Source organism: Mesoplodon bidens (assembly GCF_964165515.1).
Source record: "Mesoplodon bidens genome assembly, chromosome: 2".
In the NCBI taxonomy this organism is placed as follows: Eukaryota; Metazoa; Chordata; class Mammalia; order Artiodactyla; family Ziphiidae; genus Mesoplodon; species Mesoplodon bidens.
Window position 1 is genome coordinate 130,433,611 of NC_138177.1, and position 26,307 is coordinate 130,459,917.

At 43.7% G+C, this 26,307-nt stretch overlaps 1 protein-coding gene across 1 annotated transcript in view; it reads right to left on the bottom strand.

Moving 5' to 3' along the window:
- DNAJC6 (DnaJ heat shock protein family (Hsp40) member C6) overlaps nt 1-15,988 on the bottom strand; it is a 153,170-nt gene extending 137,182 nt beyond the window's left edge. The window contains exon 1 of the mRNA XM_081225989.1: nt 15,764-15,988. Coding sequence (XP_081082115.1) covers nt 15,764-15,878 — 115 coding nt within the window. The 5' untranslated portion in view covers nt 15,879-15,988. The remainder of the gene's footprint in view (nt 1-15,763) is intronic.
- Nucleotides 15,989-26,307: the final 10,319 nt, after the last annotated feature.

Genomic DNA, 26,307 nt, shown 5'->3' on the forward strand with positions numbered 1-26,307 from the left:
GTACCAATTCATGATAAAAACCTGGCACACTAGGAATAGAAGTTAACTTTCTTAATCTGATATAAAAGTGTCAATGTAGGGGCTTCCCTGGTGGCGCAGTGGTTGGGAGTCCGCCTGCCAATGCAGGGGACGCGGGTTTGTGCCCCGGGCCGGGAGGATCCCATATGCCGCGGAGCAGCTGGGCCTGTGAGCCATGGCCGGTGGGCCTGCGCGTCCAGAGCCTGTGCTCCGCGGCGGGAGAGACCACAGCAGTGAGAGGCCCGCATACGGCAAAAAAAAAAAAAAAAAAAAAATGTGTCAATGTAAATCCTACATCAAATATTGTACTTAATGGTGAAAGATTGATAGCTTTTCCTCTGAGATGAGGAACAAGATAAGGCTACTCACCATCACCACTTTTATTCAACATTGTGAGAGAGAGCATAGCTAGTGTAATAATACAAGGGATAAAAAGTGTAAGGATTGGAAAGTAAGAAATACAACTGTCGGGTATGGGGAAGGGTAAGCTGGGACAAAGTGAGAGAGTGGCATGGACATATATACACTACCAAACGTAAAACAGATAGCTAGTGGGAAGCAGCCTCATAGCACAGGGACATCAGCTCGGTGCTTTGTGACCACCTGGAGGGGTGGGATGGGGGGGTGGGATAGGGAGGGTGGGAGGGAGGGAGACACAAGAGGGAGGAGATATGGGGATATATGTATATGTATAGCTGATTCACTTTGTTGCAGGGCAGAAAATGACATACCATTGTGGAGCAGTTATACTCCAATAAAGATGTTAAAAAAAAAAAAAAAAGAAACACAACTGTCTTTATTTATAGAAAACCAACTACCTACAAAAATCTAAAAACTATTTAATAAGTTAATTTAGGAAGGTCACTGAAATAAGGTCAACAAATAAAAATCAACTATATTTCTATATTCTAACAGCAAACAATTAGAAAATGAAATTTTAAAATGCCAGTTACAGTAGCATAAATATACATTACCAGTGACATCATTTTTTAGATTTATAACACCTATATCCCAGTATTTCTGCCCTTAAATAGGGCAGTTTATGCTCACCTCAATCTCATTGTAGATTGTTCTAATTTTATTAAAGGAACCAGAAATATAGAATTGAATATATAATCTCCGAAAGTTTTGATGTTGGCTGAAATTCTTTTAAATTATTAAAGAGGTAAAAATAAAGTCATTTTGTATACCCTGAGTAACACATATATATACAAATATAAAAATATTTTGTATTTCCTTGTTTAGTATCTCAAAATGAAATTTAAAGATAAAATAATCTACCTAACACACAATTAAACAACAATAACTATAACACACATACCAACAACAATGTAAAAGAGAAAGGAAAGAAAAGTTAATAGTAAATATAGCAAAACAATGTGGATTTCAATATGCAAATACTCAAGCAAGACTATATTAGATGATATTAATAGTCAGATACATGTACAGGTACATAGATTGAATGAGACAAGTGTGTCGTATTGATGTCTCAAACCAGTTGATGCTTTGGGCAAGTGATTTTTCCAAACAAAATTAAGTATAATCTTTCCTTGCTTTACGCAACATTTTTAATCCCAGAAACTTCAGTGTATATGTAATACCAACTTATATTCTAGGCTCAGAAAAGTATAGAGGGTTTTCACTTACGTCTTCAGCAAAACATCTGAAAGTTGCACAGGACAAGAGATTATTAAATTCATCATTAAATGGAACAGTCCGGAACATTGCAGGACATCTATCATTTCTGGTTTCTGCCCAGTGAATGCTGCTACAGCCCCTTGCATATTTCTAGTATGTTCCACAGGAAGCAGTATTGTGTCCAGTTGAGAAGCAATGGCATAGTCCAGGCTCTAAACCCAGCTCTATCTCATGCTAGCCGTGAAAGCTGAGAAACTCACTCAGCCATTTACAGATCACCCCAACCAATATACATCGTTTGCCCAACCTACGCAGTCCCAAGCAGCAAGGACAAAAATCTTGAAAGAATTTGAGTCTCCTCTAAAAGTAGTCATGGTTGTTAAAATTAAAAAAATTTTTTTTAAAAACATTTTTGGATTTCCTTGCACTTACTTCATTTTGAATTACAGATTGGGGGATGTACACCATAGTGTTTTAAATATTTAGGGTTTAAAAGTCTGGATCTGACCATATTCAAACTCCCAATCAGATTCTATAATAACTTTCAGGAAAAAATCAAATTCTTTCAGGAATCAGTGTGCTCTAATCCTAGTTTTACCATGTTAAAATGTTATGCATAACTTTATTTGCTCACAAAATGTCATGTTTTGTTATTTTGAAATAAAACATAGAAAAATAATAGAAAAATTGAAAAGAGAACTATTTGCCCTAAACTGTTGTAGGAAAAAAAAATGTTTCCACCCAAACTTTCAAACTCTCCACTCCTATTCTTTCGTATCTCTGCTTCTAAAACCTTGTTGCATAAAAGAGAGAACTTACAAAATAAAAGGAAAATTTGCAGCTGAACTTACAGTTAAAATGCTTATTTTCGGGCTTCCCTGGTGGCGCAGTGGTTGAGAGTCCGCCTGCCAATGCAGGGCACACGGGTTCGAGTCCTGGTCTGGGAAGATCCCACATGCCACGGAGCAGCTGGCCCCGTGAGCCACAATTACTGAGCCTGCGCGTCTGGAGCCTGTGCTCCGCAACAAGAGAGGCCGCAATAGTGAGAGGCCCGCGCACCACGATGAGGAGTGGCCCCCACTTGCCACAACTAGAGAAAGCCCTCGCACAGAAATGAAGACCCAACACAGCCATAAATAGATAAAAATAAATAAATAAATAATAATTTTAAAAAAAAAATGCTTATTTTCCAAATAAACACAATCTAGAAAAATACACAAAAGCCATCATTTTTTATGGTTCACATTTCCCTTTTTATAATAAGTAAATTAATTCTAGCAATAAATGATGTTGAAGATTTTATTAAAAACTCTGCAATTTTCCCACGCTACTTATTCTCAAAGCCCTTGCCTACCATGTGAATGGTTTTGAAGGTAAAATTACCTGGGTTTGAATCCCGGCTCTGCCGCTTACTAGCTATGTGCCCTGTTAAAAGTTCTTAATCCATTTCTTTACATGTAAAATACCCCCAACCTTGCAGTGCTGTGACAATGTGTAAAGTACCTTGAAAAGAGCTTTTCACATACTACTTGTTCATTAAATAGGAGCTACGGCTGTTATTATTATAATTAGCTGTCATGTTTGCCAATACCTACTTATTAACTCATTCAACTATTTTATTCTGAGTTGCCTCACACAGAATTTTTTTTTCTGCTTTGCAAAGCATTTTGAGATATGCTGAGTAAATGTCAGACAATGGCTTTTGTGTTTAAAAGCCTCACTGGACTGTCTTAAGACAAGATGTACTAAAAGGAGAAAAAAGAAAGAAAAGCATTTATTAAACCACAGCTCAATGTTTATAGAACACTAGTCATGTGATGGTAGCTTATAAAAATTCAGTTTTTGCCTACCAACAGCCTGATGCTTTATTTGTCCCTGTCAACCTCATAAAATTTTACCTGGTTCTTGTTTTCAAGGAGAGTTGACTTCTAAACAATGCACAACATTTTAATAGTTTTCCTGTGGTACTTTTCAGCACAAAGACTCTAATTTTTAGATATTTATGTTTCATATTCAGGTCACCAACTGGCACTTTGGAACCTACAAATAGCTCTCATGGTATAGTTACCACGGTCACATGTTCTCTTCAACATGCTCACACACCCCACCTCACATCTCACACTCAGCTGGTCCTGTCAACACACACCCATCTCCCAGCCCTGAAAGGATTCTTTGATCCCTAAGAGGTTAGCTTCGAAGGGCCTTGGGGGAAACACAATAATTCATAACCTATTTGGGGTCTTAGACCCCTTGGAAATTCTGAGGAAAACTACTGACATTCTCAACATACATAAACAAAAATGGACTGCATTTCATAGACTCCTTGACAAACTAGGAAGCTGTGATTGATTTCAGTGTTTCTCAAACTCTTTTGACTGGGATTCACAGTGAGAAACAGATCCGACATCAGTACAGCCCGTATCTACATACATAAACAAACATAAACATCTAAAACAGAAGATACAGGAAACAATTATTTACACTTACCATATGCAATGGTTTCTGATATTTTCTATTCTATTTCATCTTTCTAAAAGGTTGCTTGAGACTCACTAAACTGCTTTCTTACCACCCACAATCTGAAGAACAGTGATCTGGTCTAACAGTTCTCCATTTTAGAGATAAGGAAACAGGTCCGAAAAAATAATGGGTATTGTGTTAGGTCACCAATGAGTTAGTGGCAAAACAAGCCAGAACCTAACCATCCTGCCTTCCAGCCAAGGCTCCTTCCAAAACAAAGTGAAACAAAAATTCTAAATACCAACTCCCCTAAAAAAGCAGCTGGGGATTTGAAGCTTAAAGCATCCTGCCTGATACACTGAGAAACTGGGAGTGTTTCAATTCCAAATGGTGGTGAATATTAACCTAACATGAGCCTCCAGCTCAGGCAGTCTTAACTTTTTCTAAACCATGACCCTGGCCTAGCATGACATGGCACATAAGCACATTTTTTTCTTTCCAGAAACCTTTTCTCCAGCTACTGAAAATGACACAGGAAAGGCCAACATTCTCCCTGAGTTTATTTAAAATATTCTGATTACACAGACACAGGTTTTATTTGTCCATGAGAGCTTGGCTTAGAAACAGCAGTAGACAGGCACTCTTTGCATTTACCAGGGCCATGCAAATCTGTTTTCCTCCCCACTAAGGCTGCTTAATCAAAATTTAAACATCAAAACCGCAGAGATCGCTATGTGGATGTGAATGATCCAGAGCCTATTAGACGTTGATCTACCGACACCAGCCACCCCAAACCCTTTTAAAGCCTCAGTTATAGTAAGTGAGATTGCTTAACAGCCTTCATCACAAGCAGCATGATAGATTAAAATACCAGCCTTCCTACCGGCATCAGGCCTTGTGTGGTTTTGATCTGTTTGGTTGGTTGCTTTTTGTTTTTAATATGGAATAAACATCACTGTCCATTACAAGATGAGAATCTTATAACATGCCAGAGAGTGTGGCTGAGGACTAGGCTGGTGAAGGCCAAGCGGGCGGCCCTGCATGCAGTTAGGAGAAGGCCTGGGGCCTGGGAGGTCTCACCGATGAAGAGAACCACCCAGCTCGGGTGTTGCGGAGGGTCGGTGGGCGTGAGCAACCTCCTCTGGTGCTGTGTGCCAGCCTCCACCAGAGCACCCGAGCCTGGTGCCCAAGGGCAAAGTGCTGGGGCCTCCTTAAAGCAGAGCGCGCTGGGAGGAGAGAGAGGGGTGGAAATTGCAGAGAGGCTTGAGGTGAGATCAGCGAACGCTGCTGGGGAAAAGGGGGGCGGGCAAACCCTAAAATTAGCTGGGGCGAGGCAGGGGCTGGGCCAGGCTACGCGGAGATGGCTCGGCGGCTGCCCCGGAGCTTTCCCGGGAGCCCAGCCACCCTGCGCCTTCCTCCTGCGGCACGACCAGGAGCTGCACCTACGCAACACCACGGAAGGGCTCCTTCCTGGAAACACGACTGGGGAACGCGTGTAGCCTCCCGAGCCTTGGGATCTATCGCTCCTCCCCCATCTGCGGCAGAAAATGTTAACGACCCTCGGAATTTGAAACCCCAGAATCCTCCAGAATCCTTGTTGCTGAACTTAATATTTATTTGGCTGGCTCATTTGAGAGACCTGTCCTTTCCTGAGTTTTCATTTAAATCCGTTTCTCTCCTCCCCCATGCCTCAAGCGGAATTGGGGGGGCGGGGAGTGCGAAGGGGGGTTGTTACCAGGGACCTAGGGGATGGAAGCTAGCAGAGTGGGGGGAGTTTGCATCTGAATATCTCTCTGCAAGATAAACACTTCTGAAGGTCAGTGACGGCTCCCCATTGGATCCTCCCGAAAAGGTGAATGTTCATTAAAGGCTTCTCCCTCTACATTTTTCTTAAGAACCCAAACTGTAAAAGTCCGAAGTATTTCAGATATTGCAATTCCAATAATGCACCGGAAACCCATATATTAAGTATTCTGAACACCTCCAAAATAAAAGGGAACTATTATAAGGAAATCTGTGAAATGTAAATATGTGTTATTCAGCCAAGATTAAATGAAGAATGCAAAAATGTTATATTTAGTAGCACAAAAACGGAAAACTGAATGACAATATTTGGAAACCAGAAATCAGTTATTTTTAAAAGTCATGTTTATTATTATATACTAGACTTTTTAAATAATATATGCACACTAATTTTAAATCAGCCATTTAATATACACTAAACATGTCCATGGAGTGACATCTTATCCCTAGCCTCTTTTACCTCCCCTCTGCAGTCGGCCCCTTACCTTTATTTTCAGAATCTTTCATTCCCTCCTTCCTCCCTCTGCTGCAAAGGAGCAGGAAAGTCCGGCTGGTTGTGCAACCCTGACTTTGGATTTGTCATTCAGACAGTCAGCAGTCTTGGGGGAGAAGTCCCTCAGCCGAGGAGCACCAGGCTCTGATAACTGCATGCAAGTCAGTGTGCAGGGGTTATAATTTTGCTTATGCTGGAGCAGAAAGGATGGGGAATGAAGACAGACGTAAACACAAATTCTAAAACATGGCATGGAACTGGATCTGGAGCCTAGGCTTGCCTTTCCTTGCAGTAGGTTAGGGAATCAACTGTTTAGTGCCTCCTTGGCTCTGGAGAGATTTGATTCAAGTTGAAAGAGGACCACGTGTGCCGTGCACCAAGCTTATGCTCAAATGGAGACCTTCACTTTGGAGGGGGATTAAGAGCCCTGTGCTTGTTTCCTCTTCCATATTCATTCATTCAGCAAACAGTTCTTTTACCTCTCTGTGGACCAGGCTCTATGCTAAGTACTGCGGACAGAACAGTGACGGGAACCAGCCCCAGTCCTCAAGCCACTCACCAGCTGTTACAATGCAGAGGCATACAGTGCCATCCAATGACCTCTGTCTGCTGAATGGACCTGGGTTATTGAACCCATTTCACCCAGGTGTAAGTTGGTACTCAAGGCTTTAGTGATTAGTTTTAAGCCACTGGATGGCTGAGACAGAAATGGATCTGTGGAAGCCAGACCAAACCCCCTCTCTGTTAGACAGCAAGGGGTACTCAAGCAAATCTTTCAATCATCCAATGCAAGCTTACTTTCAATTATTACATACCTCAGATTCATTCCTTCATTCATTCACTCAACAACGATTATTTGTGCCAGGCACAACTCCACCTGTTAGCAATTCAAGAGTGCAGGAAACAGACCAAGTCCCTGCTCTCGTGGCTATCACATTTGGGTGGGAGGATTCAGACAGGCCATAAACAAACAAATATAAACATATAATAAATGGCAGTAAATGCTGTGAAGAAAAATGAAGCATGATAATGAGGTAACAGAGCTTCCATTTTAGATAGTGTGGCCAGGGGAGGTGCCATTGAACTTACTTTACGGAAAATGAATCAGAGTCATCACAGTCCCTTCCAAACATCTTCACTTAGAAATTGTTTTTTGAGTTCCAAACCCTCACAACTTCCTCTGCTCAAAGTGCACTCACTGATGGGTAGTGTTTATTCCCCAATATACAGACTGGTAAACTGACATCCAGAATGATTAACTGACCCAATCCAGGACCTCACTCACCTCCAAGTTGGAAGAAGAGCAACAAAAAGAAACGCACCAACCTGTTGCGCTCATCCCCAGAAATTGCTGGGTTAAGTACAATATTGAAAAGGAAAATTTGCCAGAGTAGGAGGTGAGATAAGAGGGTTGAAGACCTATCTCTACCACTATTACCTGAGTGGCGTAGAGCAGGTGATTTAACCTCTCTGGCACCAGCTTCCTCATCTGTAAAGTGGGGCTAATCATCCGTGCCCTGTGCATGTTCCAGGCTGTTCAGAAGATCAAAAGGGAGAACAGATGTGGTACTTTGTAAACTAAGTTCTATACAAGTGTAAAGTATAATTATCAACATACTTGGGCACATTAAGAGAACTAATTGCTAGTGTTTACCTGCTCACTACTGCAGCCCGAGAGTCAAATATAGCTATAGAGCAAAAGCTTGTCGTGGCCACTAGGGGTCCTGGAGTTGATTTCTAGCTGCCACAATTTAAAGACTCCCTTAAAGTTTGGGGAAATTTTATTTTGTTTTTGTTCCCATCTTTCCTTGACAGTGGATAATATCCTTATGCTCATCCTCGACAACTTAAGGCCAATGAGGAAAATCTGCCTTCATTGGAACTCTTCACTGGCCACCAAATGAGCCATGTTGGCCCATAAACCACATCAAAGAAATGGGCATCTCCATCTCCAAGGACCAAGGCCAGGGCAGCCAAACGTACCCAGTTAGGAGCACCTTTAGGGGCAGATAGGGTGAAGAAGGGGGTGATGAGAAGACACCATCCGTGTACTCCTTCATCCAATAAATATTCATTATGCCAGACACTGCTCTGAAGACTGAGAATGACACAGTGCTGAACAAAACGTTCTGTCCTCAAAGAGCTTGTGGTCTCAGAACAAGAGGTTTCTACAACGTATGCTGATTTACTGAGTTAGGCCAAGGACTGGGTCTGAATAGTAGGGCAAAGGCTAGAAAGCAAGAGAGACCAGGTTCAAACATGGGCTCTGCCATTTCCTGGCTCCTAGAGTAAGCTGGGATACATTCCTGCACCTCTCTAAGTCTCCATTTCCTGATCTGTAAAATGAAGATACTAAAGGCACCTACCTCCTAGGGTAGGATGAGGCTCAAATGAGTTAATGCATGTAAAGTACACAGCACAAAGCCTGACACATAAAGGGAGGGCTCCATAAATGCTGTAAGACTAATATTATCACCTACTGACCTGGATCAAGTGTACCCCTCTGCACTTCAGTTTCCTCATAAAATGCAGAAAATAATAACTAGTTTATATGGCTATTGTGAGAATTACATATCAGGAAGAAGATAAAGCCCTGGTGTAAAGGATTAGCTCACCCCCTGCCAGGCTCACTCCAGGCCCTTTTTAATCAAGCAGGCTCCCCAGGAAAAAAAGACAAAGTCTGGGAGGAGTGAGGAAGTGGGAGAGAGCCTGCCATTTATGTTAACAAGGAAGCAATTTTTTTACAAGAGTATGATCATTTCTAGGGTTACCTGCATTTTACTCAACACTGTATTTTGAAAAGTTTCAAAATACAAAAAGTTGGAAGAATTGCATGGCAAACATCTTCAAGTACATTTTGCTAAATTTGTTCTGTCACATAGATGTTCACCTTTCTATTCATCCTTAATAGATTTTTTTAAATTAAGTTGAAAGAGATTTGAAGTCCTCTTCAGATAAGAAGAGCCTTTATTTTCCCTCATGATACAAATTTTACAGAAGCCTTACACTGCCTGATTCTGTGGCCATTCCAAGCAGGGTCAGGTGAATTCTTAGAAGACTTGTCTTGCCCACAGTAAACCTCAAGGCCACACCCAGTTGAGGGACAAGGACAGACTCAAGCCTTGGAGCCTTCCAGAACAAGGCACTGCCTCATGCTTCCAATAAACTGGTACCAACAACCATTATAAACATCCATTAATGGAAATGATGCTCCATCTCAATAACCGGGTTTAGGGAAAGCTTCAGGCAGGCTCCACTGGCCACAAGTCCCTTCACAGCTCTGCACAGTCCTTGTCTTGTTGGATGCCACTTCTGAGTCATTAGACCAGTGAGTCATGCCCAGCAAGGGAGGCCATCTTGAGAGCAAAACCAAAGAGAATTTTCAAGAACAATGAGTGACACCCTGAATTGAAAGAGAATAAGGCTCTTCATTGTCCTAGCAAAACAAAAATGAAAGAAAAAAATGCTGCTGTTACCATTGTGGGTTCAACTTCCCAGCTGTAAATTTTACTCCGAAGAAAAACTCAGCAAAAAAAGCTTTTTTATTCCCTTGGAAATTTGAGAGCAAAAGAGACTGGGGGGATATTTCTCAAATTGGGCAGACCTAATGGTCTTTCGGTAACTTGCCTGGACCCTCTCTTCTGGATTAGTCATTCATTTCCAAAACATGCCAGGGTGGGGTGACAGGAGAATGACTTCACCTGCACCACCACATTCGGCCTTCCCCCAGCCATGCCTGTCTGGTTTGCTCAGAGCATCCAAGTGGCCGTAAGCGAGATGAACTGGAGTGAGAAAACTGCTGACTGAGGGCTGGGGAGGGGATGGGGGTTTGTGATTAGGGTCACCGCAGAGAAGGGCAACATGACTATAAGAAAAGCTGGGGGGCCTCCCTGGTGGCGCAGTGGTTGAGAGTCCGCCTGCCGATGCAGGGGACACGGGTTCGTGCCCCGGTCCGGGAGGATCCCACATGCCGCGGAGCGGCTGGGCCCGTGAGCCATGGCCGCTGAGCCTGCGCGTCCGGAGCCTGTGCTCCGCAACGGGAGAGGCCACAACAGTGAGAGGCCCGCGTACCGCAAAAAAAAAAAAAAAAAGAAAAAAAAAAAAAGAAAAGCTGGGTGTGCTCCGATGAAGCCAAGCCACAAGGCAAGGGGAAGAGAATTAATACGTGGAGTACCCACTGTGTGCCAGGCAATCTTCTTATCATCATCACCATCCTTTTAAAGAGAACTTATTTGCCAAGCATGGCCTTTAAAGCGAGGACTTGCACAGCACACTGCCTGGGTTTGGATCCCAGCTTACTAGTTGTGTAACTTTGGAAACGTTACTCATCCTTTTTGTGTTTCCGTTTTCTCATTCACAAAATAGGGACTGTAAAACAGGGTTATTGTAAGAGTTAAATAAAATTAAAATATTCACAGGTTTAGGACCACGGCTGGCACACGGTAAGCAATGCGTGTGCATTAACGCTTGCCAGTCCGTATTTTTTAGATGAGAAAAATGAGGCAGAAAGAAGAAAGGAGACTTGCCAAAGGACACATAGCAAAGAAGTAGCAGAGCCAGGATATTGCCTGTCATTTACTTCTCACAACACCCCTGTGAGGGAAGTGACATCATCTTCCTTCTATTGATGAGAGCTTGGAAGCCCAAGAGCTTAGTAACCTGCTCATCGCACAAGCTGGCAAATGGGAGAGTTAAGACTGAAAACCCCACATTCACTGTCTTTAAGGCCTTTGCACATCCCACTAGGCCAATGGTTCTCAAAGGTTAGCACACACCAGAATTACTGCAGGGCTTGGTAAAGCACAGGTTGCTGGGTCCCACCTCCAGAGTCCCTGCTTTGGTAGCTCTGAGGTGGGCTCCAAGAATTTGCATTTCTAGCAAGTTCCAGGAGACACTGTTGCTGCTGGTCTGGAGACAACCCTTGGAGAACTACTACTCTATAATCAGGCACCTGTATGCAGAACAGAGGGTAGGAGAAGGTATGGGGCCTAAAGGGTATAGGTCCCACTCCAGCAAAGGGTTGGCTACTTCACAGAGCCTAGCAAATATATTTTGCATTTATATGGTCCTTTCATAGTTATGATATCATTTGATCTTTCCAATATCCCTAGGTAGTGACCATTATCTCCATTCAATGTGATCTGTTTTTAGGGACATATGGCCAGAAAATGGCAGTAAGAATAAACCACAGGTCACCTGACAAGTGTTCTGTCCTTTCCTCCAGGTAACTAGTCCTGGAAAGCACTACCTGAGGATAGAGACTGACTCCAGGTCCAACCTGTGTCATCCCAGGGAATAACTGCAGTTCAGGAAAAGGCACTTCGGCCCACCAGCGTTTGCAGGAGGCAATTTCTGGGGGGAAGAGCTCAGGACTGGTTTTCTACCATCATTTCAAGGACTAGGAAAGCCTTCTACTCACAAAATACTTCCACCAACTATCCACTCCCTTCTCTATAACCTAAAGCTTTGATATTTGACGTAAATCTGGTTCTCTGCAAAAGCTGGAAGCAATTTAGGGGGTTAATTTCTACTGGACACAGCTTGTTCATTTAGAACAGCTTGCATGGTTAGCAGATTTTTAAAAGTTGCCTGGACATATAAACAGGTAAATCATTGGTATCCAGAATATTTCAAGAACTCCTATGAGCAGATTTAAAAAAAAAAACATGAACCACCAAGAAAACAAAAATGGGAAAAGACATAAACAGGCGTTCACACATGTCTTGGTCATACATGGCCAATATTCATGTGAAAAGATCTCCAGCTTCATTATTCGTCAGGGAAATTCAATATAAGAGCACCATGCAGTACCACTTCATACACATCAAAAAATTCTGACAGTACTGAGTATTAGCAAGGAAGTAAGGAATCAATATATACATCCCAGAGGATTCATTCATTACTTAACCATTCATTCATTATTATCCAATAAATAAATAAACATATTTATTGAATGTCTTCTATATTCAGGATACAATATTAAGCTGAACAGATGCCAGGGGTCCCCAGAAGCTATGCTACTTCTCATCTGTAGCCTCCTGCTGAAAAAAAAGGAAGGGAGGGTAAAAAGGATACTGATGTAGAAGGCCTTCTGATTGGTCCAGAACGGATTGCGGCCCCTGAAGAGCTTCCAGCCATGTTTTATTCCCACCACTCATTGAACTTTCCATATTTGGGGTGTGATCATATGTGCAATATATGGACTAATATTAATAAAAATAACAACCACCACCTTGTGAGCTACTATGTACCAAGCACTTTATATACAATAACCCATATAATCATCACAGGAACATTATAACATAGGAATATCATCCTTATTTTACGTATGATAGATAACTGAGTTTTAGAAAGATTTAGCACCCTGCCCAATATCACACAGCTTATTAGTGTGCCACTTATTAGTGGCAGATTCAAATCATCATCTGTCTGGCACCAAAGCATATGATTGTAGATGCCCCAAGTGATGTTGACATCATCATGAGAAATTCAGGCCAACTTTAAGAAAAATTAAATAAAATTGGGATATGGATTTCATTCACTGCATAATATTTATTAATTTTACTTCTTCCCTCCATGAGTATAGATACTGGAACATGTTTATTTTCTGCCGATGTGGCAGAAAGGAAGCTGTGTGGGTAGTCAGGCCTGAATTGGCCACACACCAGTCCTATGACCTCTTGCAAGTTACTCTGTCTCTTGCTTCACTTTCCTCATCTACAAAATGGGGGAAATAAATACCATCTGTCCTCCCTCCTTCCAGGGTTTGTTAAGATCTAAACAAGACCTTAGGGCTTCCCTGGTGGCGCAGTGGTTGAGAGTCCGCCTGCCGATGCAGGGGACGCGGGTTCGTGCCCCGGTCCGGGAAGATCCCACATGCCGCGGAGCGGCTGGGCCTGTGAGCCATGGCCGCTGAGCCTGCGCGTCCGGAGCCTGTGCTCCGCAACGCGAGAGGCCACAACAGTGAGAGGCCCGCGTACTGCAAATAAATATATAAATAAACAAGACCCTATAGTTGACCTACTCCATAAACTGTAAAGTATCATATAACATAAGACATTATAATGGCCTCATCTCCAGGTTGTAGGGGGGAAGGGGAAGTAGGGAAATACAGTGATCTGCCAAGATCCTACCTAAGAAAAGAGAGGTGTGGCGTGGCAATGGGCCCTGGGTAAGCCATGGGTGAACTCTAAGATGGGAACAAAGAAGAAAAGAGAGGATGGGTGTGTACACAGTATACACCTGGGCTTAAAAATTATAAAACTAGAAAAAGTATTCTAACCCATTTACTGCAGTGGGAATATCCATTTATTCCTCTTTTGTAAAACATTCACACAACACCTGGAATAACACTGTGCATATAAGTATCAGTCAAGGAATACTTGTTGCAATTACCAATCTATTCAACTACTCAGGCAAGCTAAAGAAAAGGGGTGGTCAGCCTTTAGACCTACTAAGTTTCCGCAACAGTTCTTGATGCAGTGTGGAAGGAATTTAATTGGCGCATTCACTAAAAGTAATAACACATCCTTTGAAAGCCGACCAGATGACAATGCCAAGCCACAGAGCCTCCCTAACTATCAACAATAGAAAAGCTTGTTTCTAACACAGTATTTGTGTTGTTTCTAACACAAATATTTGAAAGATAATTATTTTTGCTCTTTGTCAAATTTCTTTTTAGAATGCTTACTATGTGCCAGCACTTTACAATTATTAACTCATTAATTCATTTAATCTTCAAAACAACCCGGGGGTGGAGATGGGGGTGATGCGGCCCTGTTGTAGTCTAGCTTCTGCCCTGGCTCAGGTCGGCCATTTTAAAACTCAAGGCATGTCAGCCTCTGAAGAACCCTCAGATGATGGAAACAGACAAAAAGGACATGATAGGACACACAGACAGACAGACAGACATAGACACACACACACACACATGCACACACACAAACACACACAAGCAGACAGGTATCTACAAAGTACCCAGCTCTGACTTAGCCTGGTGGAGGATTCAAAGATGAAGTGGATGAGAACCTGCCCACATGGAATCTATAATAGCAGACGAACAGTGACAAATGCCCTATGGCTGATGAAACACCAGCAGAGAGGTTACAGGTGGCACATACCCCAGGAAAGGCTTCAGAGAGGAGATGCATTTGTGCTAGTCCTAACGGACGGGTAGGAATTGGCCAGGCTGAGAGACCAAGGCATGGTCACTGCAGATAGAAGGCAATGAGCCAGCAGATCGTGTCACGTCCCTGTGCTCAGAACATGTTAGTGGCTTCCCAGCTCACCTGGAATAAAATCCAAACTCCTCATCATATACTATCCAGACCCTGACCCAGGCCCTGCCTGCCTCACTTTCCCCTTGCTTAGCTCAGGCACACTGAGAACCTTTCCACCTGCTATTGCCTCTGGCAGGAAGCTCTCCCCTGGCTCCATGCTGGAGTAACTCCGAATCAGTCTTCAGGCTCAGCTGTAATTGCATGGCCGCAGAGACGCCTTCCATGTCCACCCCCCAAGTACGCTAGGGCCCCTCTACCTTTTTTCCTCTCCCAGCAGACGATTTGATTCCTTCCAAGCACACAGAGCAATCTGCAATGGAGACTTTTACCTATTTGATGTGTGTAACGTCTGTTTCCCCCTTTAGAAGTAGTTCCATGAGCTGCGGCCTTGCCTATCTCGTTCACTCCTGGGCCCTGACACACAGGGGAGCTCGATAAAAATTATGGAATGAATGAATGCAGTGAGTCAGTGACTGAATAAATGTGAGTTAAGGCCCTGGTGAGGATAGGGTGGAATGTGTCTGGGAAATAGTTAATTATGACTAGAGCTTACAAGATAACAGATAGGTTGGAAAGGGGGTGGGTCCAGATGGGGAGGACCTCCAAGGCAGACTTGGGTGCGGATTAAATCCCCCAACGGATACTGCATTGCAGGTGCTGGCCAGGTTTTGGGGGGAGGGGGATGCAAATGTTTTCCCGAGGCACCCCGGATTCCCTCTGTCCAGAGCCAAACGGACAGACAGGGACTTGTGCGGGAAATTAACAAGCTGCAACCACCTGGGCCAAGGGGAGATGCTTAACGGGTGGAGGGGGAAGAAGGGACTGTTGTAGAGCGGCCCCGGGGGAGCTTGGGGACTGGTGTACTCCCCGCGGCCGAGGGTCAGGGAGGAGGGTCTCCCAGGCAGGGCCAGACGTCCAGGCGGCGCGGCCCCCGCCCGCGGCCCCCGGGGGCCAAGAACCCAGCGGGAGATGCCGCCTACGGCAGCGGCCGGAGCCACCGCGGCCCCGCTTCAGCGGGAGGCCGGCGCCCGCCGCTCGTGGTAACAGGTCCCGCGGCCGCGCCCACACTCACCCTGCGCCGCCTTGGAAGCCGAGCGCGTCCGCCACAGCCGCCGGGTTGCCTTCCACGGCCGCAGCGAAGAAAACAGCCTCCGGCTCTTCTTGCCGCTCTTCTCAGTTGCTCCCATCTGTGCGCCCGCGCCCCTCCCCTGCCGCCCGCCGCCCGCCGCCCGCCGCCGTCCGAGGATCGCCTCCCGCTTCCCCGGCCGCCGCGCTACTACCAGGTGCCAGGCAGTCGCCGGGGAAGACGCGGCCGCGGGGGGAGGAGCTTGCGGCCGGATGCGGGGCGGGGAGGGTGGGGACCTCGCTCGCGCTGAGCCTGCGGGTGCGGCCGACCGAGGCGGGGACGCTGCAGGGATGCGCCAGCCGGGGGAGCGTTCAGCCCCTGGCAGCTCACAGGTGAATGCTTTAGTCTTTCACCTTTCGTTCCGGAGATGTCGACGGAGTGCCCAACTACTGCTAGGCATCATTAATTAACACGAACCCCCCTGGGATGTGCACTGATTTTTATCCCCAAATTACAAATGATAAAATTGAAGCTCCGAAACGTGAAGTAATCTGCCCAGAGATCACACAGCCGCTGAATTATGCCGATATCCAAATCCTGGGCTCCAGCTATATTTTTTTCATCCCTTTCTACTGCCTCAGAATGATTCCACATTATGTTGGATTTTTTTTTTAAGTCTGATAGATATTCCTGTTTTCCTCATGCAACAGATTAAGAATCACTTTTTTTAAAATTTATTTTTGGCTGCATTGGGTCTTCGTTGCTGCGCTGGGGCTTTCTCTAGTTGCTGAGAGGGGGGCCACTCTTCATTGTGGTACGAGGGCTTCTCATTGCGGTGGCTTCTCTTGTTGTGGTGCACGGGGCTCCAGTAGTTGTGGCTCACGGGCTTCGTTGCTCTGCTGCATGTGGGATCTTCCCAGACCAGGGCTCGAACCCGTGTCCCCTGCATTGGCAGGCGGATTCTTAACCACTGCGCCACCAGGGAAGCCTTTTTTTTTTTTTTTTTAAGAACCTATTCTATGTGCAGGCACTTTTACACATATGCCATGAAACCTCACAGCAGCCCTGTGGGGTAGGAGGTGTTTCCCATTCTCCAGATGAGGAAACCAAAATGTCAGAGCTGAGGTGGCCCAGCCCCCACCACTTTGTCTCTGTCGTGATTTTGCCTGTATTTGAGAGTCGGAGAGGAAGAGCAAAACCACGATCCCTTAACACTGCCTGACTGCAATAATAATAGCTAACATTTATGGAGTGCCTCTCATGTGCCGGATTTTACGTACATTACCTTATTTAACTCTCCCAATGATACTCATGGGAGAGAAATTATTAATATCCTCACTTAACAGATGGGGGAAACTGAGTATCAGAGAGGTCAGGTTACCTACATAAACCCATATAAAGCTTATATGTTCGGCTGAATCATGAAACTACCATTTTTGTAGGTTCAAACAAAAGGCTCAATTCATCATATGACAGTTTCACCAGATGATCAAAATTTAAATCACCAATGGAGGGAGATGATAATCCAGTGCATCCAGATGATACACTGAGAGACACATCACCTTTGTAATATTCTGTCCAAAAATGCACAACCTGAATCTAATCATGGAGAAATATAAGTTAAACCCCAAATGAGGACTTTACTATGAAAACTAGGGTATGGGGGAGGGGGCGTCAGGGCAGGGATGTTATATTCGCTAAAAATGTCAATGATATAAAAGATGAACAGGGACTTCCCTGGTGGTGCAGTGGTTAAGAATCCACCTGCCAATGCAGGGGACACGGGTTCAGTTCCTGGTCCGGGAAGATCCCACGTGCCGCGGAGCAACTAAGCCCGCGTGCCACAACTACTGAGCCTGCGCTCTAGAGCCCACGTGCCACAGCTATTGAAGCCCACGAGCCACAACTACTGAAGCCCGTGTGCCTAGAGCCCATGCTCCGGCAACAAGAGAAGCCACTGCAATGAGAAGTCAGCACACAATAAAGAGTAGCCCCCACTCACCACAACTAGAAAGAAGCCCGCGCGCAGCAACAAAGACCCAACACAGCCAAAAATTAAAATTAATTAATTAATTATTTTCTTAAAAAGATGAAGAAAGGCTGTGGAGGTGTTCTAGACTAAAGGAGGCTAAAGAGATATGACAACTAACAGTAATACCTGACTCTAGAATGGACTGTGTTGGAGTTTTGAAAAAAAGACTCTAAGGGACATTACTAGGTCAATTTAAATATATATATATGATTAAATAAGTGTCAGTGATAAACTGTTGAAGTTGATAACTATACTGTGGTTATCTAAGAAAATATCCCTATTTTTAGAAAATACACACCGAGGTATTTAGGAGTAAAGGGTCATGATGCATTTAATTTACCTTCAAATGATTTACAAAAGAAGTTTCATATATATGTTTGGGGAGAGGGGGAAGCAAATGATAAAGCAAATACAGCAAAATCATAGTAATAGGTGGATCTGGACAAAGAATATATGGGTGTGTTTTGTACTATTCTTATTCTTGCAACTTTTCTGTAAGTTTTCAATTTATTCCCAACTGAAAAGCTTATTAAAAAAACCTTTAAGTTTCATAGAAAAAAGAAAATAAAGTGGGAAGACTGTACCTGATATTAAGGCCTACTATACAGCTATAGTTATCAAAACAGTGTGGTCTTGGCAGTGGGATAGATGCATAGATTAATAAAGAACCCAGAAACAGACCTGCACACATATACCCAATTGATTTTTGCCAAAGGTGCAAAAGCAGTTCAATGGAGGAAAGACAGCTGTTTCAACAAATGATGCTGAATCAATTGGACATACATTGGCAAAAAAAAATTAACCTTGACTTAAACCTCAAACCTTATACAAAAATCTAGAAAAATGGATCATGTTATTTTATTCTATGTTATCCTACAGAAAATAATAAGAGAAAATCCTCTAGGATCTTGAGCTATGCAAAGAGTTGTCACCAAAAGCATGATCCATAAGAGAAAAATGTTGGTAAATTGGACTTTATCAAAATTCAATACTTTTGCTCTGTGAAAGACCCTTTTAAGAGGATGAAAATACAAGCTACAAAATGGGCAAAAATACTTATCTGACAAAGGACTAGTATTTATAATATATAAAGAATTCATAAAACTCAACATTAAAAATAATCCAATTAGAAAATGTGCAAAAGACATGAGCAGATATTTCACTAAAGAGGATGGACATACAGATATCAAATAAGCACATGAAAAGATATTCAGCATCATTAGCTATTAAGGAAATACAAATTAAAACCACAATGAGATATTACTGCATACCTCAGAATGGCTAAAATGAAAAATAGTGACAACACCAAATGCTGGTGAGAATGCAGAGGGAGAAACTGGATCATTTACACATTGCTGGTAGGAATGTAAATGGTACAGCCACTCTGGAAAAGAGTTTAGCAGTTTCTTATAAAACTAAACACAACTACCATAAGACCCAACAATGGCACTGTTGGGTACTTATCCCAGAAAAAAATGAAAACTTATGTTCACACAAAAACCTATACAGCAATGTTTATAGTAGCTTTATTTGTAGTAGCCCCAAACTGGAAACAACACAGATGTCCTTTGGGTGAATGGTTAAACAAGCCGTGGTATATCCCTACCATGGAATACTAAGCAATGAAAAGTAACAAAGCTATTGTTACAGGCAACAAACTATATGAATCTCCAGGGAATTATGTTGAGTGAAAAAAGCCAATCCCAAAAGTTACGTACTATATGATTCCATTTATATAGTATTCTTGAAATGGCAAAAATTATATAAATCAAAAACAGATAGTGGGACTTCCCTGGTGGTCCAGTGGATAAGAATCCACCTTGGAATGCAGGGGACGCGGGTTCGATTCCTGGCGGGGAAACTAAGATCCCACATGCCGTGGGGCAACTAAGCCCATGCGTCGCAACTACTAAGCCCGTGCCCACTGGAGCCCGTGCACCACAACTAGAGGGAAACCCGTGCACCACAATGAAGATTCCGTGTGCCACAGCTAAGGCCCAATGCAGCCAAATAAATAAAAAATAAATAAATAGACTTATTGAAAAAAAGAAAGATAGTGGTTGCCAGGGAGGAGGGAGATGAGCATGGCTATAAAAGTACAACAGGAAAGGCCTGTGGTGATCAAACTGTTCTGTATCAATGTCTACATACTGGTTGTGATATTAGACTATAGTTTTGCACAGTGTTCCCACTAGGGGGAATGTGTAAAGCTGTACATAGGATCTCTGTATTATTTTTTACAGCTGCATGTGAATCTACAGTTATTTTAAAATTAACAGTTTAATTTTTAAAAAGCCACAGGTCTGCAATTTCATATAGTTCACTCTAATATCTAAATCGTGCTTGAGCCAAGATTCCGCCGAGGCCCACGCCTTCAAGGCTACACTCAGCTTTCTTGTGACGGCTGGCTCACTGTGGGAGACCAAGGACCATCTGCCAGGTTCCAGGGCGGAGACATGGAGGACTCGGAAAGGTCAGAGGAGCATGGAGACCCAGGTCAGCCAGGGAGTGCTAAACTACTCTCCTGTTTGGAATGAGTCCCTTGGGGGTCTAGATAAGTGATACTCTAAAAGTAATTATGGGACAGACCTATTTTGTTCTTTCTCTAATCCAAAAAGAATAGGAAGATATAAATATGAAATAAAGAAGGGGAATGGGGCTTCCCTGGTGGCACAGTGGTTGAGAATCTGCCTGCCAATGCAGGGGACACGGGTTCGAGCCCTGGTCTGGGAAGATCCCACATGCCGCGGAGCAACTGGGCCCGTGAGCCACAACTACTGAGCCTGCGCGTCTGGAGCCTGTGCTCCGCAACAAGAGAGGCCGAGATAGTGAGAGGCCCGCGCACCGCGATGAAGAGTGGCCCCCGCTCACCTCAACTAGAGAAAGCCCTCGCACAGAAACGAAGACCCAACACAGCCAAAAATAAATAAATAAATTTATAAAAAAAAAAGAAGGGGAATGGGAGATACCAGGAAGAGGGTGGAAATTGAGAGGTGTCCTCTCTATCAGCAATAAGCTACATTCTCTTCTACACCAGCCTTAATTCTCCATGCCATCTAGACTGACGTCTAAAGAAACAGACCCTTAGAAGAAACAATCTAATTAACAAAGCTACTCAGAAATAGCAGCCACATGCCAGCAACTCTTACCCTAGCCAAGGGTTGCCCTCTGTTCCTGGGACTTCTTACTTGGCCTTGGGGTTAGGATACCTAAAATTGAATCCTGGTTACCAGGACCATCTGCAAAATATTAGTTATGTCCCTTCCCCTCCTGGCTTACTAGTTTAATCACCACGACCTCCACTCCCATTAATGAATGGGATTTAACCACATGACCTAGAAGTTTCCTTCCAGGGTTTCCCACCATCCTTCCCTGCATGTCCTAACTCTCACTAGTTTTGGAATACTGTTACGTATCAGTAACCCCAGTGGGCCTGGCTTAGAGACTCACCTTTTCTTCTATTGTTTGGTATATCCAGTGGATTACAGTAGCTTCTTGGAGGGGCGCATTTGCTCACTGCTTAGACGTCACTGGTCAGGGTGGGATGAGAGAGACATTCTTCAGCTTGCCCTTTTAGTCCAAGCATCATGTGATTTCATGGCACCCCTCCAGCTTGGAGCTGAAACCAGCGAGAAGTCTCTGACTCCCACGGTTACAGCCTGCTCCAGGCAGATCCAGTGGCAAGCCTTCCCAGCAGTCCCTGGAGCCCATGGGAAAAGAATGCAACCTGAGAGAAGATCTTCTACCCAAGTAGAAACATGCAAGTGCCCTGAGGCACATTCATGAGCACTAGCAACATGGAATTTCTTTTCAAATGTCAAAAGTGCAAAACAAATATCGGGCATAGGACAAAAAAAAGACTCCCCAAACTCTGAATTCCATTCATGTCATTTTGTTTACAAAGCTAAGTCCAGAAATTCAAAAATGGCAGTGCTCAAAGTCAATGAGATACAAGACTGTGTGTGTGTGTGTGTGTGTGTGAGTCTGCGTGTGTGCAGTGTGCGAGGGGGCTAATAGAAAGGACCTAGGTTTTCCAGCTAGGCAGAGCTGTGTGAATCCTGGCTCTGTCACTCACTGTGTGACCTTATCCAACTTGCCTAACTTCCCTAAATCTCAGTTTCCCCATCTGTAAAATGGAGATAGTAAATAGTACCTACCTCACAGGGTTGTGATAAGTTTTACTATCATATGTAAAGAATCAAGTAGGCTAAATTAAACAAAGGAGCTTATTATAATACTATGTCCATTTAGAGATACAGATAAAAAAGAATGGCATCTTCTTTCACAATGAATAAATAAATTGTGTGTGTGTGTGTGTGTTTGCACGTGTCTCAAGAGAGAGAAAAATGGGACAGTTGATAATTGGTGAAGATCACATCCTTCAAACTTCATGATTTAATTCCATGTCTGTCTTCTTTTACGCCTGAGGTGTCCTGTTACTCACCCTCCCTTACAGAAAGTTCCAGAATGTAAACTGAACTGTATAACCTAAAGGCAGCTCAGGTGCCTTTGGAACCACTGGATGCTGTTTCACGTTACCCCAATGGCAAAGCCAGTAGGACTATTATTAGTACAGGAAACAACTCAGTGGAGTCTCCACTCCACTCTTTAAACTTATTTTTCAGTCTCAAGTTCTGAAGTTCATATTGTATTGAAAATAAGTGCTTAAAAATCTGTCTTTCCTCCATAGACTAGAGCTCCCATTTTTGCATCTGACACCTGGCTTATTAATCACAGGATTCTCTGCACTCGGCACAGACTTGGCAAAGTAGACATTCTCATTAAATGTATTCTTATTCTGTTTGCGGTTTACATCAGAACAAAGGGACTTTATTGCAAGGGAGTGGTGATCATGAGGCAGTACAGAGAAGAGTCATAGCAAAAAGTCACTACCACTCTAGGCTGGAAGGGCAGAAGGAGAAGGCGTTACAGCAGCCCGGAGGTTGGGCCACCAGACGGAAGCTGGAACCAAGGGGATGGATGCCTAGGAGAAGAAACAGCCTCTGCAGGCATTTCAGAAAATGTTTTCTGACCTGTACCTCAATGTGCAGCCCCACATAGCCCAGACATCCCTCACTTCCAAGGAGCTTTTCCAGAAATCCTCCTTCCCTGTCTTCCCTTATGTTATCTGGGATTTAGGAGCAGTGGAGAAGAGTGATTAAAGTCACAGAATTGATCACTCCTGGGCAACCCTTGGCAAGTTACTAGCCTCCGTGTGCCTTAGTTTTCTCCTCTGCAAAATAGGGAAATTCATATCTGTCTCAAAGGGGCACGCTGAAGATGAAATGTGAGATTACATTTACAAAGCATCTAGGCTCGTCTGGCATAAAGCAAATGTTCAAATTATGCTAATCCTCACCCTCCCTTTTTAAATGACACAGAACATGCTGTAACAAAAGGTTTTTGTATTCCTCTCTTTTCTATTAGAGAAGAACTATTGTGTGGAGCCTGGAAAATCTATCAAAGGGCAAGGGATCTTTCTGGAAATGTTGGCCTCATGGCTCAGAGTTTAACTGTAGGCTTTGACGGAGGGAAAATGAAATACAGGGTGAGTGGTTATCTACAGACACATAGTTGGGGAGCCTTCAAAGTAGAGAAGGACAAGGCCATGGGAATGGCTGATGGGGGCTGAGGGAGGGTGATTTGGGGGTCCCTCCTCCTGTCTTCAATCTCCTTGTCAGAGACTTTTTTGAAAATGACAGTCCAATTGTGTAATGATAGATGATTTTTTTCTTCATGTCTTTCTAATTCTTTTCTTTTTTTCAAGCTTTCTGTGTGTGAATCTTAACTTGTATAATAAGAAAGAAAAAAATAAGTGCCAAGTTTTAGGCCAACTGAAAAAGCTGACTCTGTTGGTGAGGCTTTAAAATGAGTGGTAATAGGAAAATGGAAATAAGGTGGGTTCTACTAGGGACTCAGCTGCAGCCGCATGGGAGAGCAGTGGCCATTTCAAACCAGTCTCACCAGCTGGGTCTGCAATCCTCACATCTTTTGTTCTCCTGGAGAGTGCCTTTGCAATACTTAGTATTGCGGTGTAATGCCTTCAGGGAAAGCCGGCATGCTTTTAAACCTTAGAATGTGTACATACTCCCCCTTTTTTTTTTTTCGGTTGAGGTATAATTATAGTTAAAATTGGAGTTTTTAACCCCTCCTTTGTTTGCTGTGTATCTTTGTTATCATAGTATTAATTTGCTTTTGTGACAGAGATGGCTGGTGCTCACCAATATCCATGTTTCTCTTCTTCCTGGGCACACAGCTAGACTACTTTTCCAGCCTAACTTGCAGTTGGTCATGGCCATGTGACTGAGTCTGGCCAAGGGAATGGGGAACAATGATGCAAGCCACTCAGAAGCCTGGCCTCTGAAACTTTTCACATAACCCTCCAAGCTCTCTTTCTTCACATATCAGCTGACTGAAAGCTGAAGATCCAGGTACTGATTTTGAAGCCCAGAAGTATGGTGGAGCTTTCAGATGGAGGGAGCCTGGGTCCCTGAATGACTGCATGAAACAAATCTCTCCTGCTTCCCCATCAATCTCATTGGACTGCAGTGTGAGCAAGAAACACCTCTGTCATGTCCAGAATTGAGATTCTGCAGTTGTTTATTACAGCAGTCAGAATACTCTTACTAATACACCTAAAGAGACTGCATACTGGGGCAGAAATATCTAATTCTGAGTGGTATCCCTGGTGACATGATACCAGATGGACACTTCCAAGGAAGATTAGCTGGAGCTGCATATCAACATCTCCCAAGGGGCCACAAAAAGCAAATAAGATCATTGGATGTAACCTCTAAGGACAAATTTCTCTCAATTACATTTGCTGGTTTACATTTCCCTCTTCCATGAAAAACTACCTCTGCTTCTTATTTTCAACTGTGGGTCATTAATGATGATGGAGAGAACTGAACTGGGTGGATAGTAAAAGGTGTTACAAAATGGAGAAGACTTTTGACAGTTTGAATATTTGAGAGGGTTTGCTTCTGTGAGCTTGGCTTGAAATATTACACTGCCTTATCCTGTGATGCTGACATGCCTCCATGAATTCTTTCTTTTTTTTCATGAACTCTTTCTTTTTTTTTTCATGAATTCTTTCTTTCATTAAACAACTACTCTGAACAAATATCCCACTAGTCCCTTAGGATATAACTCTGAACAAAACAACTGAACAACTGTGGTTCTTCTACTCAAGGAGCTTATAGTCTAATGGAGGAGAAAGACATTAAATAACCAATTACCCAAACAGATAATCATGCAAGTGGAATAAGTGCCATGAAGGAAAAGCCCAGCATACCAGCACTGTTAGAACATATAATGGTGGGGGTGGAGGAGGGCGGTGACTAAGCTCACTGAAAGGGAAACATCTCCCTGAGAAAATGAATGGACTTCAAGACCTGCAGGATGACCAGTTGCCCAGGCGAAAAATATATAAGATATAGGAAACAAATCTTAATGTAGGAGGACTACTATTACTGATAATACTAACCAACATTTTATTTTTTATTTTTTTATTTTTTGCGGTATGCGTGCCTCTCACTGTTGGGGCCTCTCCCGTTGCGGAACACAGGCTCCGGACACGCAGGCTCAGCGGCCATGGCTCACGGGCCCAGCCGTTACTGCGGCAGGTGGGATCTTCCCAGAATGGGGCACGAACCCGTGTCCCCTGCATCGGCAGGCAGACTCTCAACCACTGCGCCACCAGGGAAGCCCCCAACACTTTTATAATACTTAACATATGTCAGGTAGTGATCTAAGTACATTACATAAAGTCACACATTTAACCCTTTCAGCAACACAATGAGGTAAGTACTATTATTATTTTCATTTTACAAGTGAATAAACTGAGGCAAAGAAATGTTAATAAGTTACTAATAAACGGCAAAGGAAGGATTTGCACTCCAGCGATCTGGCTCCAGAGTTTGTACTCTTAGTCACTATGATCTGCTGAGATTTGGTGCATTCTGGGCAGGAACAGAGAAGACCTGCATGGGTGAAGCTTGGTGAGCAATGGAAAAGGTGGCACAAAGTGAAACAGGAAAGATATGGATTTGAGATTCCTCTGGGGTTGGGGGAAGCTATGGCATGCACTAAGAGGTCAGTAAAGTCCCCTAAAATTCTGGAAGCCATCTTGATCTTTGTTTTCTCCACGTGAATTTGGTGACCCATGAACTTTGGAAGGCATGACCCCCGGGGGATAGAGAGATGGTCCTGCCCCGTTAGCAGCTTGCACATCCTATCAGCCATGAGTTCTTCCCTATGGAGTTTAGTTTAGTTCTTCACTCTGGCTGATCTGCCTGGGGGCCACCTGGACATCCTACCAATGGGTTCAAAGTTCCTGCGGCTCTGAGAAGTGAATTTTGCTGATGCTGCCTGTGACTCCTCAGCCAGCCTGATACGCCCTCCGGATGAGCCCAGGGCACGCTGACTACATCTAACTCAGCACAATCATTAGCCTTGTGCACCCTCCTCACACAGTTCACCCCTCTTGTGGTCAAGTGCAGGAAATGCAAGGAAAATC